The 14782-nt window shown below is 36.4% G+C and overlaps 1 protein-coding gene across 1 annotated transcript in view; it reads right to left on the bottom strand.

The window, feature by feature from the left end:
• Positions 1-3595: 3595 nt before the first annotated feature.
• CLCA2 (chloride channel accessory 2) overlaps positions 3596-14782 on the bottom strand; it is a 52569-nt gene continuing 41382 nt past the window's right edge. Inside the window, exons 11-14 of the mRNA XM_051999260.1 lie at positions 12538-12808; positions 10608-10778; positions 7873-8109; positions 3596-4397 (exon numbers count right to left, since the gene is read on the bottom strand). Of these exons, the coding sequence (XP_051855220.1) occupies positions 3955-4397; positions 7873-8109; positions 10608-10778; positions 12538-12808 (1122 nt within the window). The 3' untranslated portion in view covers positions 3596-3954. The remainder of the gene's footprint in view (positions 4398-7872; positions 8110-10607; positions 10779-12537; positions 12809-14782) is intronic.

Here is a 14782-nt window from a genome sequence, read left to right as displayed (position 1 = left end):
CATGTTTGAAAGAAAAACTATTCTCTTCAAGAAAGTCACACCTAAAGTAAGGAGTTCTTCAAGGTTTGTCCTTGTTTTTGTTTGTCCTTCAAAGAAGACCAGGATCTGTGAGGTGATATCATGACGTGCAAGTGAATTGGATTTTAGTGAGGGAGGGCTGGGCGAGGTTACCTGCCTCACTTTCCCCTCCAGAGCCATCTGGGTCCAGTGACAAGATATATATCAAGACAACTAGAGATGGTCCTGGATGCTCTCTCGGGCCATTGGAGGCCCTTCCCAATTTGGCTTCAACTCATTTTTTTTTTTCAGAATAAGTTTATATTACTTGCCCTTCTGTACTCTGTGTTCCAGCCAAAATACCCTATTTGCTGTTCCTCTAATGCAATACTCCATTTCAGTATTTTTGCCCGGCTTTCCTCTATAACCTGTCACCTCTGCCTCATAGAATCCACACTGTCTTCAAGGTTCAGCTCAGTTACCATCTCCTATACAAGACTTTTTTGATCCCCCTATTTATTAGTGCTCTCTGATACCTTTCCATATTTCATTTGTATTTTTATATCTCTGTACATACTATATCCCTTTATAAAATGTGAGCTCTTTGAGTACAGGGAATGTTTCATTTGTCTTTGAATCTCTACTACTCAGTACAATGCCATACATAAGTTAGCCCTAAATAAATACTCAGTGAATTTATTTAAACTTTTTCATTTTGTAGATAAAGATATTGAGATTTAGTGGGTGATGAGAAATGTGAGAAACAATTCATTTGGACCCCTATTCTATTCCAATCAGTATTAATCAGTTTGATAGTCTACATAAATCATAAAGGGGTAGATTTTTATAGGGCACCTCAAACTTTATGTAATATTCACTACTCATTTACAAGTTATAAGGCTCACCTGCACAATCACAACAATGCTGACAAAGCTATCTCCATCCTGCTTTGCTCAAATTCCATGTCCAAAGCCATTGTGGGTGTGATGTCTTAATGCTTTGGAAAGTCCCCCAACTTATTTTTGTACCTCTGGATCATTTTCTCTTGTCCAGGATGGGCAGGTGATCGTTTTATGACTGCTTAGTCAGTGGAGATTTCCCATGCTTCACCCAACCTATGACCCTACTGCTAATATGTCATTTTGGGCTCTCAAGAGCAAGAGCTATTAATCAATGAGATTCTGTATTTCTCCATGCCTCTTTTGCATATTCAAGTATTAAATCTTATAAAAAACAAGATCCCAGAAGCAGAGGACATCTCAGATTATGAGGAAGATCTGAAATCTGCTTTATTAGAAAAGACCATGGATTCTTTAATAAAGTGTCTCAGAGTCCTGCTTAGTCTCTGGTGGGACAATTTTCATCCCCACAGAAGTAATTTTTCTGAGGTCACACAACCTTCAGTAGTTGAGATAGCAGTCAAACCCACACTCTCTGATTCCAAATTCAGAGAACTTTATATTTTACTGTTTAGTCTCTGTACTCTAGATCTTTAAATGTGTCCCTGCCTTTGATGAGGTGATTAGAATGGGGGAAAATCATTCTAAACATAGAAAGCTGAGGGAAAGTATCAGGCTATGATTGTTGCAGGAGGCATGGGGGACAAAATTTAGTTTTGGCGTTCTCTAGCTGACATAGTAAATGTGATATAACGCAGAACAGAGGCTGCTGAGCTGAGATGGACTTATCTGCAGGAGAAAGGTCTGCTACTCCCAGACCTAAGGACTAGTGCTATGATCCTATGATCCCTACCAGCCTCAGTTTACTCATTTGACAAATGGGGATACTAATAGCTCCTGTCATACAGCATTATTGTGAGGGTTAATATGAAGAGCTTAGCAAACCTGAAAGCACCATATAAATGCTAGTTATTTTTATTACCTACATTTTTCCCATATGTAGATAATTCACATATAATTCTTCTCCCAAAATTTAAGGTTTGTGTCTGGTCATGTTTAACTCTTTAGAACCCTATTTGTTTTATGTGTTTGCTTGTTGGTTGGTTTTTTGCAAAGATACTGGAGTAGTTTGCCATTTTATGGATGAGGAAACTGAGGCAAGCAGGATTAAGTATCTTGCCTAGAGTCACACAGCAAGGAAGTCTCTGAGGCCAGATTTGAACTCAGGAAGATGAATATTCCTGACTCCAGGCCCATAACTCTAGTCACGATACCATCTAGCTGTCCCTTATGGAATTAGGCAAATAGCCTATGATTATTTAACTTATTATTTAATTAAAATACCTTTGAAATTAACTGAATTGTGACTTAGCTGATATTGGCTAAAAAGCAAAACACACCAATGACAGTTCATGTGCTAAGGCTTGGAGAGTTCCCTGGCCTATAAAATATCTAGAACTTAGTATCCTATATGGAATCACATAACTGAATATGGGAGTCATGAAATTATGATTTGTTAACAGTAAATATATGATTTGCATACCTCTTTTATATACTTATTTCTCAGGGGGAGAAAAAGGTCATGAGTGACAAGAATTTTAAACCTGGCCTGCGATATCCAAATAGGGAAGCCAGGATACAAGTCTCTACAAGCCAAAAGAGTAATATTCCTTAATCATGTCTGGCCATATCATTCCCCTGTTCAAGAAGTTTAGTGGCTAAGTCCTCATGTGGATATTCATACAGTTCTCTTATACAAGAGATCTTTTCATGGCTAGATAGCCACTGTCCTCCAACCTCAATAGTCCTCCTTTCCTTACCCAGAAGCAACAGTGTAGCCAGAAGGTATGAGGAGGGAAAGAAAGAACTTGAAATAAGCTAAAATCAATGACACCTCAATGGTAAAATTAATTCAAAACACTTTTATCTTTATTTTTTGGCAAAGCTTTGTGAAAGATTTGTCTTTTTCTGTTCAGTAATTGCACTCAAAGTAATTAACTTGAAAAGTTCCCTTTATGTGAGTTAAAATGTACAAAAAAAATTTAGTCGTTTGAAAGATTTTAATTATTACTGTGGGGGTTAGGAGACAAGGATGACAAATTAGAGCGTTATATCTTATAAAGTAGGGATAAAATTTTATTTATAGTATTGTATAGTCAAGAAGCTTTTGAGGTGGACTTTTGGGATTATTTTGAATTTGTTTAGCATCTTAAGTAATGAATTTTTGTCTATATAAGTAAGATGAAATTAACAGCCCCTTAAATTAACTGAATAATTGCATAAAATACATTAGTTTCACTGGATAATTCAGGCCCTAAACCCAACCCCTGAAAGGCAGAGTTTTACAGCTAACTTACCCACAAAATTTAAGTTGACTTTTACAGACACTGCTTTAGAATGCAAGGATTCTAAGTCTGGGATCTGTGGACTTGTTTTTTTTTTAATGTATTTTGATGACTTTATTTCACTAAAATTGATTTTCTTTTATAATCCAATATATTTTATGTATTTAAAAACATTATTGTAAGAAGGGATCTATAGCTTTTTACCAAACTGGCAGGGAAGACTATAACAGAAAAGAGGCTAAGAACTCTTGTTGGATGTAATATTTCTCATATCAAAGTAGAAAGGAATCATGATCTATGTGAATGGAGGGGGCTTACGCACTGATGAAATTGCAGATACTTGAAACAGTGAAGTAGGGTTTTAATTTTATTTGTATATAGGGCAAGAGAGGCAGTGTTACACAGAGGCCTGAAAGCTGGCCTGGGAGAGAAGAAGACCTGAGTGTTAAAATAGCCCCATTGACATACTTAGTGAGTGACAGCTTCCAGTCTAGGCAACTCTCTTAGACTATAATTGGCAGATAAGTTCCAGAACTGCACTAGTAGTTCCTCATCTGGGACTTCCCTAGATCAATGAAATCACCACTTATGATAGGAACCTTCAGTTCCTATTCCTATCGCTGGTATGCTTTTATGAAATTCCATTGCCTCTGTTTCCAGACACAAAGGTACTTTACAATTTGACAAAAAACCCACTGCCTGCTGACCTTTATTTACAATAGTTTTGTCCTGTTGTCCTTCTTCCGTGATTTTTTCTTCCTGCTGAAGGTACAATGTGCCACGAATATCATAAGACACAAAGTCATTATCAATCCCACGGCTGTTAAAACACCTTTTAGGATAAGAAATTCTCGAGCAGGAACGGAAGAAGCATTTCGGGGGATAAACAGGGCTGCTTGTACAATGTTTGACACCTGCCCCTGCAGAGAGGTCTCATCTAGGGCTCGGATGGCTAAGTAGATTCTGTCGGCTTCTCCCACTTCTCCATCGAGCTGCTGCTGCTGCTCTTTGGTCAACAGTGCTGGGGTAAAGACAAATGTCTCTCTGGAGCCAGCTGGTTGAGGAATCAACTTAGAACTATTGACCAAAATAGCGTTCTTGAAGTCGTCTGTTATTTTCTGTAGATTTTTACTTATTCTTATTTCATAACTTGCAGCTGAAATTAGAAATATCCACCAATTAATACACATTTCAGATATTATGGTAAACACTGAGGATACAAAAAGAGGCAGAAAGTCTCTACCCTCACAGAGTTTATAATTTAATGAAATATGGTAATTGCAGTTATTGCACCAATCTGAGTAAATTCTCTATTGAAAAATGTTTTGGTGGAAGGTGCAGGAGGGAGGAAAGAAGGACAGAAGAGAGGGAATGGGGCATTCCAGGACCTGGGTGGCAGTTCCTTTCCATAGTGAAGTCCATCTGCACCAGTCCTGCCAACCCCTCTGCTGGTACCCTATTCCCCTTAATCCTCATGGCTGCAGTCAACTCCCCGAAGCCATGAAAAGGAAAATCCAGGCTCTGCAGTAGCAGGCAGATGAGGTGGAGGACCAAGGCCAAAGCCTATAGTGAGAGTTTGATATTGGAAACCCAAAGGCAAGACAAAAATCAGGATGACTGGTGATGGGTGGGCATGCAGTGTCCATCATCCATGGTGTCAGGGAAAAGAGAAGTCTATGACTTTTGCCAATTAAGGGACAGGAGGAACTCACTCTAACCCTACATGAGGCTCACATTGCCAACTCAGGATTGCCATAAAACCCTCTGAAAGCAATTTGGGATTTACTTTGGACTTTACTTCTTGTAGACGTTTGATCATCTTGTTTATGGATTCTTGTTTATTAGATGATGACACTATCTTCAAAATCTTTCTTGGCTGTCCTTGACTAAGTGGATATTCTCATCCTAGTGAGTCACTAGTGCCTGACTTTGGTGGATTGGTATAGAACTACCATATATGACAGTTATGTGACCAACTTTTATTGCAAGTTCAATGTCTACAACACAAAATAAGATAATCTTTTTCCCTATCCATCCTTCTCATCAAGTGATATTTTGGGATGCAGTTTCTTATTGACCAGTCTTGATGATAACTATAAGATTCCAGCTTTGGAAAATCATTCCTTTATTCCCTTCTATTAATTTTCCTATTTTCCCATGAATCTACCTTATTTTTCCTCTTTTAATGCGGTAATATGCTTGAAGATGAAAGGGAGCATGGCAGAAAATAGTAGTTAGACAAGCTTGGTCTAGGGACATTTTAGGGATATTGAGAGTCTTTTTGGAGATCTGTAAGGTCAAAACTATTTTTATAATAATACCAACATGTTCCAATTTTTAATATGGCAAATATCTATCTATCCATATCAAGCACACACAAAGAAAAATCCTTTGAATAATTTTCCTCAATAATATTAAGAGGATAAAAAGGTCCTGAGACCAAAAAGTTTGAAAACTGCTGATGTAGAAGATAAGAGAATCAGTTTCAAGTAAAAAAGACCAAAGTCAAGTGCTCTCCCTGAGATATGCTAGATTTTTGTGAACTTAGACATTTTGCTTACCCTCACAGCTCAAGCTGCCAAGCTATAAGTTGTAAAGGAGATGTTATTTCTATGGACAAAGGGAGTCTACCCATTGGCAGGACTCTATTGAAATGAACCCATGGATTTAGTCCCATTTTTCTTTTCTTAAATGGTTGGAGATAATGGTCGGTAATCTGGAGAGACATTTAAACAAATTTCCCCCCTACCAAGAGAAGTGTAAACTTTTAATTATTTTTAATATAGTCTTTCACTGAGCTTACATTACTGCAAGGAAGGAAAAATAAATTGTCTACCTTCTAAATGGAGATGGGGAGAGAGTTAGGTGGTCACAATACATTCTCCATAACATTAGTGATAGCAATACTGAACCTCAAAACAAGAAACACTACTTATACCTTTGACAGAAACATGAGATTAGGATCATGGAATTTAAGGACAAAACTGCAATCCTGGATGCCTACTCATAGTATGTAATGGAGGCAATCCAAGGTTGCCTTTTCAAAACCATCTAATAAGTAGATACTACTATATTATTCCTAAGTCCCTTCTAGTTCTATGGCCCTAGGATGTTAGTTGGTTAATCTGTTTGTTGATATAGTGAGTGGACAGAGAATTTTAGGATTAAAATAAAGAAGGAAAGTGAAATATAAGATGGGCACAGGTTTGGAAAAGAATGTCTTCTTCATTTATCATTTGTCACAAAATATAAAGAAAATAAAAAGTAATTTCATGTAGAATCAGGAAATAGATCATTTAAAGTATGATGAAAAGAAAACACATGGTGGGAGAGAGTTGTAAAAGCATTGAGAAATATGGTGCAATGAGGAAGAGTTGATGTAAATGGAAGATCTCAAGGTCAATATGGAATCTAGGGAAAAGAGAGTTGGGTGAGTGTTGAGGTGGGAAGAGTAGTGGAATTTATTAGTATTGTTCCAATATAGATCATAAGGAAGAGTTCCCTGATTTAGGAAACTAGTCATGGCTTACCAGTAACTCAGTAAACTCCACTGGCTTCCTTTTATTTCAAGATCAAATATGAAATCTTCTGTTTGGCATTTAAAGCTTCTCATTATTCGGCCCCATCCTATCTTTCTAATCTTATTACAAATTATTCCTCTCTTTGTCCTTGCTGCTTATCAAAGATTCTTTCTCCACCCTTTCTCCATCCTGGGCTGTCCCCTATGCCTACAATACTCTTCTTCCTTACCTCTGCCTCCTGGAATCCCTGTTTTTCTTCAAGACAGCTTAGATTCTACTTTCTGTATGAGGCTTTCCTTGGTTCCCCACAGCTATTAGTGCCTTTTCCCCAACTCCCCATGGATCCCCATGGATCTGCATGGTGTGTGTAGTGTATATGTTCATTTACATGTCTCCTCATTAGAAAATCAGCGTCTTAAGGACTGGGACTTTTGCCACTTTTGTCTTTGTATCTGGCACACAGTAGGGGCTTAATAAATATCTGTTGATTTGATTGGAAGGAACCATGGCTGCATTCTAACAGAATCAGTCTCACCTTTCAACTACTGCTTTTTCTCATTAGAATGTAAATTTCTGGTCTTCATGTCATCTCTTTTTATTTTTACCCTGTGGTTATAAGCACAGATCCTAGAACACAGGAAATGCTTAATAAATGTTCTATCTACACACCTATCAACCTGTCTACTTCCCCCTTCCCTCTTTCTTTCTCTTTCCCTCCTGTGTTCCCTCCCTCCCTCCATGAGTGTGTGTGTGTGTGTGTGTGTGTGTGTGTGTGTGTGTGTTACACAATATATGAACTGAATGGGATCATCTATTTTCCTAGCTATTATATATCTATGTATCTATTTTCATATCTACATGTGAATGAATTATGTATGCATCAATATTTCTCTCTCTTTCTGTCTCTGTCTCTCTTTTTCTGGAACTAAAAGACTGAAGACAAAATTGCAGAATGGAGATATCTATACCTCAGCTACCTGTACAACAACCAAATTTAGTGAGCATAATAGTAAAATTTCAAATCACAAAGATTTTTTTAGCCAAATATCATTAGATTTAGTCACAGCAATGCCATTTCACAGAGAAACAAGTATGGAAATTAATACATACCCTGGCCTTGATCAAAGTCCTCTCCGGAAGCTGTCCAGGATAAAATAATCTCTTCTTCTTTTCTTATGGCTTCTAAGTTAATGATTCTACAAGGTGGGAACAGATCCAAATGGGGACCTGTTGGTACATCCAGGACTGAAAAGGAACCTCCTGAGGTTGTTCTGTTGAAGCCCCACTTCTGCACTTGAATGTCACCATCACCTGTAGACTTCTTTGGTGCATTCATCCGAATGTTACCTGAGATGGCAAAATCAGATCAAACAGCTCTTGACTCAGTTTCCACTAAAAAAGTCATTATGGAATTAAGTCCATTAATAAGGACTTAATGATGTCTTTGCAGATTGAGTTGGACTGAAGTGGAAAAGTACCCAACAAAATCTTGAACCTTTGTAATTAGAAGTTTGTTACTAATTCTTCACTCCTTGCTGCAGATGGTATTTTTAACAACCCAGACGTACCTGAGACCTTGACACCTGATATGCTTAAAGAAATACTGCTTGCTGCTGCCTGAGAATGACCCCCTTAGAGTGATAACTTTTTGCCTCCTGTTTAGAATAGAAATTCCTTTATTATGACAAATATATCAAGAAACATTTTGATGTCTCTCTCTCTTCTTTCTATAAGTATATGGCCCTGAGGCTACTCATTACTAACCCCTCCAGTGTTGGTGTTGGGGGACTCAGTCCTGGCCAGTAATAAAACGCTCTTAAAACTTCATTATTTTGGCTGCCCTGTTTTTCTCTCACCTGGGCACTTCAGGACCATCCTCATCTCAATGATTTCTTGTTAGTGTTATTTAAAATTTTTTGTTAATTGTTTATGTTATTTTTTCCTAATATGAAATTTGATAAGTGCACCAAACATCTAGCTTACTTTATTGCATGAAACCCAAGTATATTATCTAAATGATTTGAAGTTAAGGGGTTGGCTAAGTGGTGCAGTAGTTAGAGTGCTATGCCTAAAGTGAGGAAAACTTGAATTCAAATCTAGCCTCAGATACTTATTAGCTATATGACCCTGAACTAGTCATTTATTTGCCTAAGTTTCTTCATCTATAAAATGAGCTCCAGTATTTACCCTAAATAGGGTCACAAAAAATTGAATACAAGTAAACAGCAACAGATATTTGCAAGAAAACATTAATATTGATCTCTCTACCTATGTACATACATATACATATATAACACATATATGTTTACTATATATAACATGTGTATATATATATGATTAATCTGATCTTCCAAACAGAACCCAGTGAGCTCAAATTCTTTTACTAATTGATGTAAATCCACCTGACACATCATAGTTTTTTGCTAAGAAGCAGCAGGTATTAGAGCATAGGTTCATAGCTAGAAGGAACCTTGGAAACCCTCATTTTTTACATATGAGGAAACTGAGGACAAAAAAGGATAAATAACCTTTTCAAAGTCACACAAGTAGTAACAAAAACAGGATTTGAACTGGTGTCCTTTGAATTCCGATTGATCTTTTCACTGTACCATGTAGACATCATATATATATGTCTGTCTATGTGATACCCTTCTGTGTGTATACATATATATTACATGAGGTTTACTAAATTATCTAAGTAGATAGCAAATGCAGAAACTCGTAAAAGATTTATGAATTTGTCAGCATCAGAAAGCAAAACTCAAAGAATCAAAACCTTATAAAAGTTTGTTTAGATTGTTTTAAATTATGACACAAGTGCAAACTAAAATTTTTTTTTCTGTGTACCTTGACCAGGAATATTTTAGTGTATTTTTAACAACTAGTTCTCCCGAGGAAAAAATATTTCCTCAATATACTTTTAAGCTTAATCTGCATTTTGTCCATCACTTAGTTTAGATAATTAACAAAACAATAAATCAAGCCCTGATTTTAGCATGTACCAGTTTCCAAGGTATAAATAAATGCTCACATTGAAAATTTAGCTGCTGGTTCTTGAGCTGTTTCTAGCTGTCATATCCTCAATTAACCTATATTTCCAACTAGAAACAATAATGATGGTGATGATTTAAAACATATTTCTTATAGTGCCATAGCACTTTTCCTTGAAGGAAAGAACATAGATCAAAGATGTAGTCTTATGAGTCACCTAGATTTTTTATTTAGGAACTGACTTTATAGTTTGTGGCTTATTTATTCATTTAGAAAAAATATTCATTTAACAAACTTTATAAGGGTCTGCTGTGGACAGGGTCCTAGGCCCTGCAGTGGAGGAGATACAAAATTTAAACATGTTCCTGACTCTTAGTGAGCTGAGAGTCTAGCATACAAACTCAGATAATTATAATATGTACTATTAGGACAAGAACACAACCTGGTATTCCTTTATAAAAAAAGGACCCCCAGATGAAGACAATTCCTTTACCAATGCAGGTTAGAACTTACTTTCCAAATTCTAGTGATAGAGAACTACCCATAGCAATGGAGAGGTCAGGCTTGATCAGCATCACAGAGTTAACATGTATCAGAGTTGGGAATTTGAGCCTGGGTCATCCTGGCTCCAACTTCTGACATATGAGACATCGTACACATGGTGTATTAATTAATTATGCTTAAAATGCCAACATTGTTTCATAGACTCAGCTATCAAGTCCAACTAGTATTTGAAAAAGAATCCCTTTCTATAACATTGCTAACAAGGAATCCACCATTTGCTTAAAGATCTCTTGTTTTCTCCCAAAGCATCCCATTCCCATGAGTATGGTTCTAAAGGCTGAATTTCTTACCATTTACTATATAACCTGGAACATACATCGCATGGCTCCTTGGAATAGATTTGGACAATCTCCTAATGTGGCTCTCTTGATGGACATGGACTTTCAAGCTATATCTACCATTTACAGTGAAGGAAAAAAAATACCGGGAGTAGATGCCATCATTTTTTATAATATCAGCACCTGCATAGAAAGAAAGCAGAATTAGGACTATAACATATCACTGAAAGTCACTGCTAATGATTTGGGACATCAGAGGTCAATAGACAGGGTTATTATATCAGTATATGAACTATTTTGAGTTTATGTTGAATAGAATTTTGCCCTGTCCTTGATAACTTAATGATCAAGTTTTAAAAAAGATCTGCTTGCAAAGTTTTAGATAGTAGGTCATTAGTAATAATAATAATGAAGAAGGAGCAGAAGAAGGAAGAAAAGGAAGAGGAGAAGGAAGGGGAAAAAAGAAGGAAAAAGAAGCAGCAGCAGTCCTTACATAACATTTGAAGGTTTGGAAAGCACTTTAGGTAACAAGCATTTATTAGATATCGAGTGACTTGCCCAAAGTCACACTGGTAATTGTCTAAAGCTGTATTTGAACACTGGTCTTCCAGACCCAACACTTAGCTTCCTCTAAGAGGGAGAAGTGATATGCAGCTGAAAAAGACAGCAAACAATGGTGAGGTGGAGAGGGGTAAGGATGAGGGAATGGGGAGGAGAGAGGGAGAAGAGGAGGACAAGGAAGACAAAAAAGGAACAAGTAGAAACAACTGGAAAACCATCCAAGATTGTTTTGAATCCCATCCTTCCTGGGTTATCACAATTTCATTGCAAACCTAATTTTCTGGGGAAATTTTTTCAGCAGATTATAAATTCTCTCAGGGAGGATGCTATTTTTCATTTATAATTATAGTTTCAGTGTTCAGCATAGAGTTTTTGAAATTTGTTTAAAATGCTTATTGAATTGAATAAGAGAGTAGCTTGTTCACATAAGGCAATTAGGTCTAGTAGTTTTGGAGTTGGTTTTGTACACGTCCACTTAAATGATAGGTATGAATCTGGCTAGCTAAGTTCCAGGAGTCTCATGCCCAGGTTATCTGGAGGATCATGACTTTTTGTGACTATAACAATTTCTGAAGGCCAGCCACTATTTCACTGAGGGGTAGTGATCAACATTGATGGAGAGAGTGTGTGATGCAGAGTATGGAGGTTGTATAGCCAAGTGAGCCAGCTTCTAACCCAACTCTGCAGGAACCTTCTCTCAACCCAGATAATCCTGTGTATCCTGGCATAGTAACAGTGGTAGATGCCAAAATTATCCAGATGGCTAATGGAGAAACTGAAATCTGGAATACTAAGAAAGCAGGCCCAAACCAGCTCATTCCGCCACCCTACTCCCCATGTACAAATAGGCAAATTGGAGGCCCAGAGTACCCCCTGTTCTCAATAAACAGTCTGTTTCCCTTGTGTAAATTTGACCTGTAGCTGTTTAATTGGTAAGCACCAATTGATAGCTCAGAAAAATTAAAAAACATAACACAATTTAAACAGTAGAGTAATAAAAATAAAAATCTTCTCAGTGTTGATCTTCACTTCTTACTTTATTCATTTATGTAATAATGTAAGTTCCTTGAGAATAGGGATCATTTCATTCTTTTAATTTTATCCCGAATGTCTAGGATAGTGTTTGGCACATAGTAAGCATTTAATAAATTCTTGTTGATTTAATTTTTTTAAATTGTATTTTTTTTTCAAAAAACATTTATTAAATACCTACTATGTGCCAAATACTGAGCTTACACACTGGGAATACAAAAAAAAAAAAAAAAAAAAAAAAAAAAAAGCAAAACAATCCCTGTCCTCAATGAACTTACAATCTAATGGATTAATTCACTAAGAAAACTTTTTGAAAAACATGAAAAATAACATGACATTTCTTTATTACCTGCCCCATCATCAAATAGTTCCAGCCTGACAGGCTCTCCTATTTCTGGCTCAATAACAGCAATCACATTGGCCTGGAGAATAGGATAAAATCCCTGTTTCACATCTGCATAAATGATCACGGGGTGTGGGAAATGGGTTCCATCTTTATCCACATGGGCTGTCACAGTTACTGGCGGTACAGCGTCATCAGAAGCCCGAGAACTCACTGACACTTTGAGAGCTTGTGGAGAGCTGTGAGTATTATTCAGAAGACAAGTCCATTGGCCAGTCTGAGACACAAAGAGAGCATGGCTTTGAAAACTACAACAAAACCTTGTCCTTTCCCCTTAAAGCACAGACAAAGCCTTACCTATAGGTTGGAGAACAAAAAAAGATGCCAGTAAAGATTTTTCTAACTATAATTTCTGTTAAAGAATAACTAAATTAAATGTTTCATGATAATCATAGCATAAATGACCTCCTTATTTTTGAGACTAGCCCATAAGGAACTGCACCCAACATTTGTTTTGGAAAGGTTCCTCATTCATTTGTAATTCTTGCAAATAATGATTTCCTTTATAATAGTTTCCCAAGCACGAAGTAATTCACAAATATGAATTGGACTGTTCAACACCCAATGAGAAAATGAACTTAAAAATTTTTTTTCCATAATTGAAAAAAAAACCCAAATGATATGAAATTAACAAATGTTTGTTGAATGAATGAATAGAAGGTTATATATTTCAAGCAAAAAAAACCTTAGAGCAGGGCTTCTTTAAATTTTTTCCACTGGCAACCCCTTTTTGCCTGAAAAATTTTAAAGTGATACCAGTTATATAAGTATATCAAATAGGTGTACAAATCAAACATTAGTAATTAATATTAATTAAAATGTTATTAATTAATTAAAATATTAATAATATAATTTTGTGACTTCCACATTCAGTTAGAACTATCATATGAAGTTGCAAACCACAGTTTAAGAAGCTGGATTCTAGATAATTAGAACATGGGTGGCAGGTGGTATGGTAAGGTAAATAAAAGATTATCCTTAGAGTGAGGAAGTTTTGAATTTAAGTTTTGACTCAGAAAAACTAGCCATAAGACCAAGGAGAAGTTACTTGACTTCTCAATACCCCTGACAATCCTTTAAAACAATAAATTGCACTCAGTGGACAAGCATGGTTATTGAGGACGAAGCTGAAGCATGTTGTCCCACTTCTTGACATGAAGCCTGATGAGCCCACACTCCAGAATGAGACCATACATATTTTTGGACATAGTCAATGGAAGAATGATTTCTTTTTGCTTGATTATGCATATTTCCTTACAAAGTTTCTCTTTTTTTCTCTTTTATTTTCCCCAATGGCAAGGGGACATGAACAAGAAAAAAATATATTTTTGTTCATTAAAAATATTTTTAAGATGTTACAGATGAGTTGCAGATCTTCATTGATGCAAGGAACTTCCACACTAGGACTTTTCAACATTGACAAAGTCACAGATTCAGAATCTTTCCAAATAGTTTAGGTCATATCATTTTCCACTTTTATTACCATTTCCTAAGCTGGACTTGTCACAATAATATGAAAAGTACAGTTTAGTCACATAAAAAAATAAAATCAGAAAAATGATAAAATCATGAATTACTAACGCTAGAAATATTCTTGTCCTGACTCCATGTTACAGATAAGAAGAGGAAAAGCAAACAAGTGTATTAAATGCTGTGCTAAGCTTTACAAGTATTTTCTCATTTGATCCTCACTGGAACACTGAAAGGTAGGTTCTATTATTAATCCCATTTTACAGTTGAGGAAACTGAGGCAGGCAGAGGTTAAGTGACTTGCCAGGATCATACAGTTAGTATCTGAGGCTGGATTTGAACCCAGGTTTTCTTGACTCCAGACCCAAGGCTTTGGCCATTATGCCAGCTTGCTACTTGCTAGATAAAAAATGAGAATCCATAGAGATTAAAGTTCATTCTGTTTTTCCTCAACTAACTTGTGAGACTAGAATCCTACTCTTCTGATTTTTATTGTGCTTTGGTTTGTGATTCAATATAGACAGCTCATTCTTTGGCTGTTAGGGGATTTAGATAATTAAACCTCCATCTCCTTCCCAGACTTCTGATCCTTGTTCCCTATATATATACTATATATATATACATAAGGCTTTTTCTCTATGTTTTGTTTTTTTTATGACATTGGGACAGCTTGCAGCAACCCTTGAATTCTAAATCTGGGATTCAAAACCAAGATTTAGAG

This window comes from Antechinus flavipes, chromosome 4 (genome assembly GCF_016432865.1).
Source record: "Antechinus flavipes isolate AdamAnt ecotype Samford, QLD, Australia chromosome 4, AdamAnt_v2, whole genome shotgun sequence".
Lineage (NCBI taxonomy): Eukaryota > Metazoa > Chordata > Mammalia > Dasyuromorphia > Dasyuridae > Antechinus > Antechinus flavipes.
Note: the sequence above shows the minus strand (reverse complement) of the source record. Positions and strands in the feature narration are given on the sequence as shown.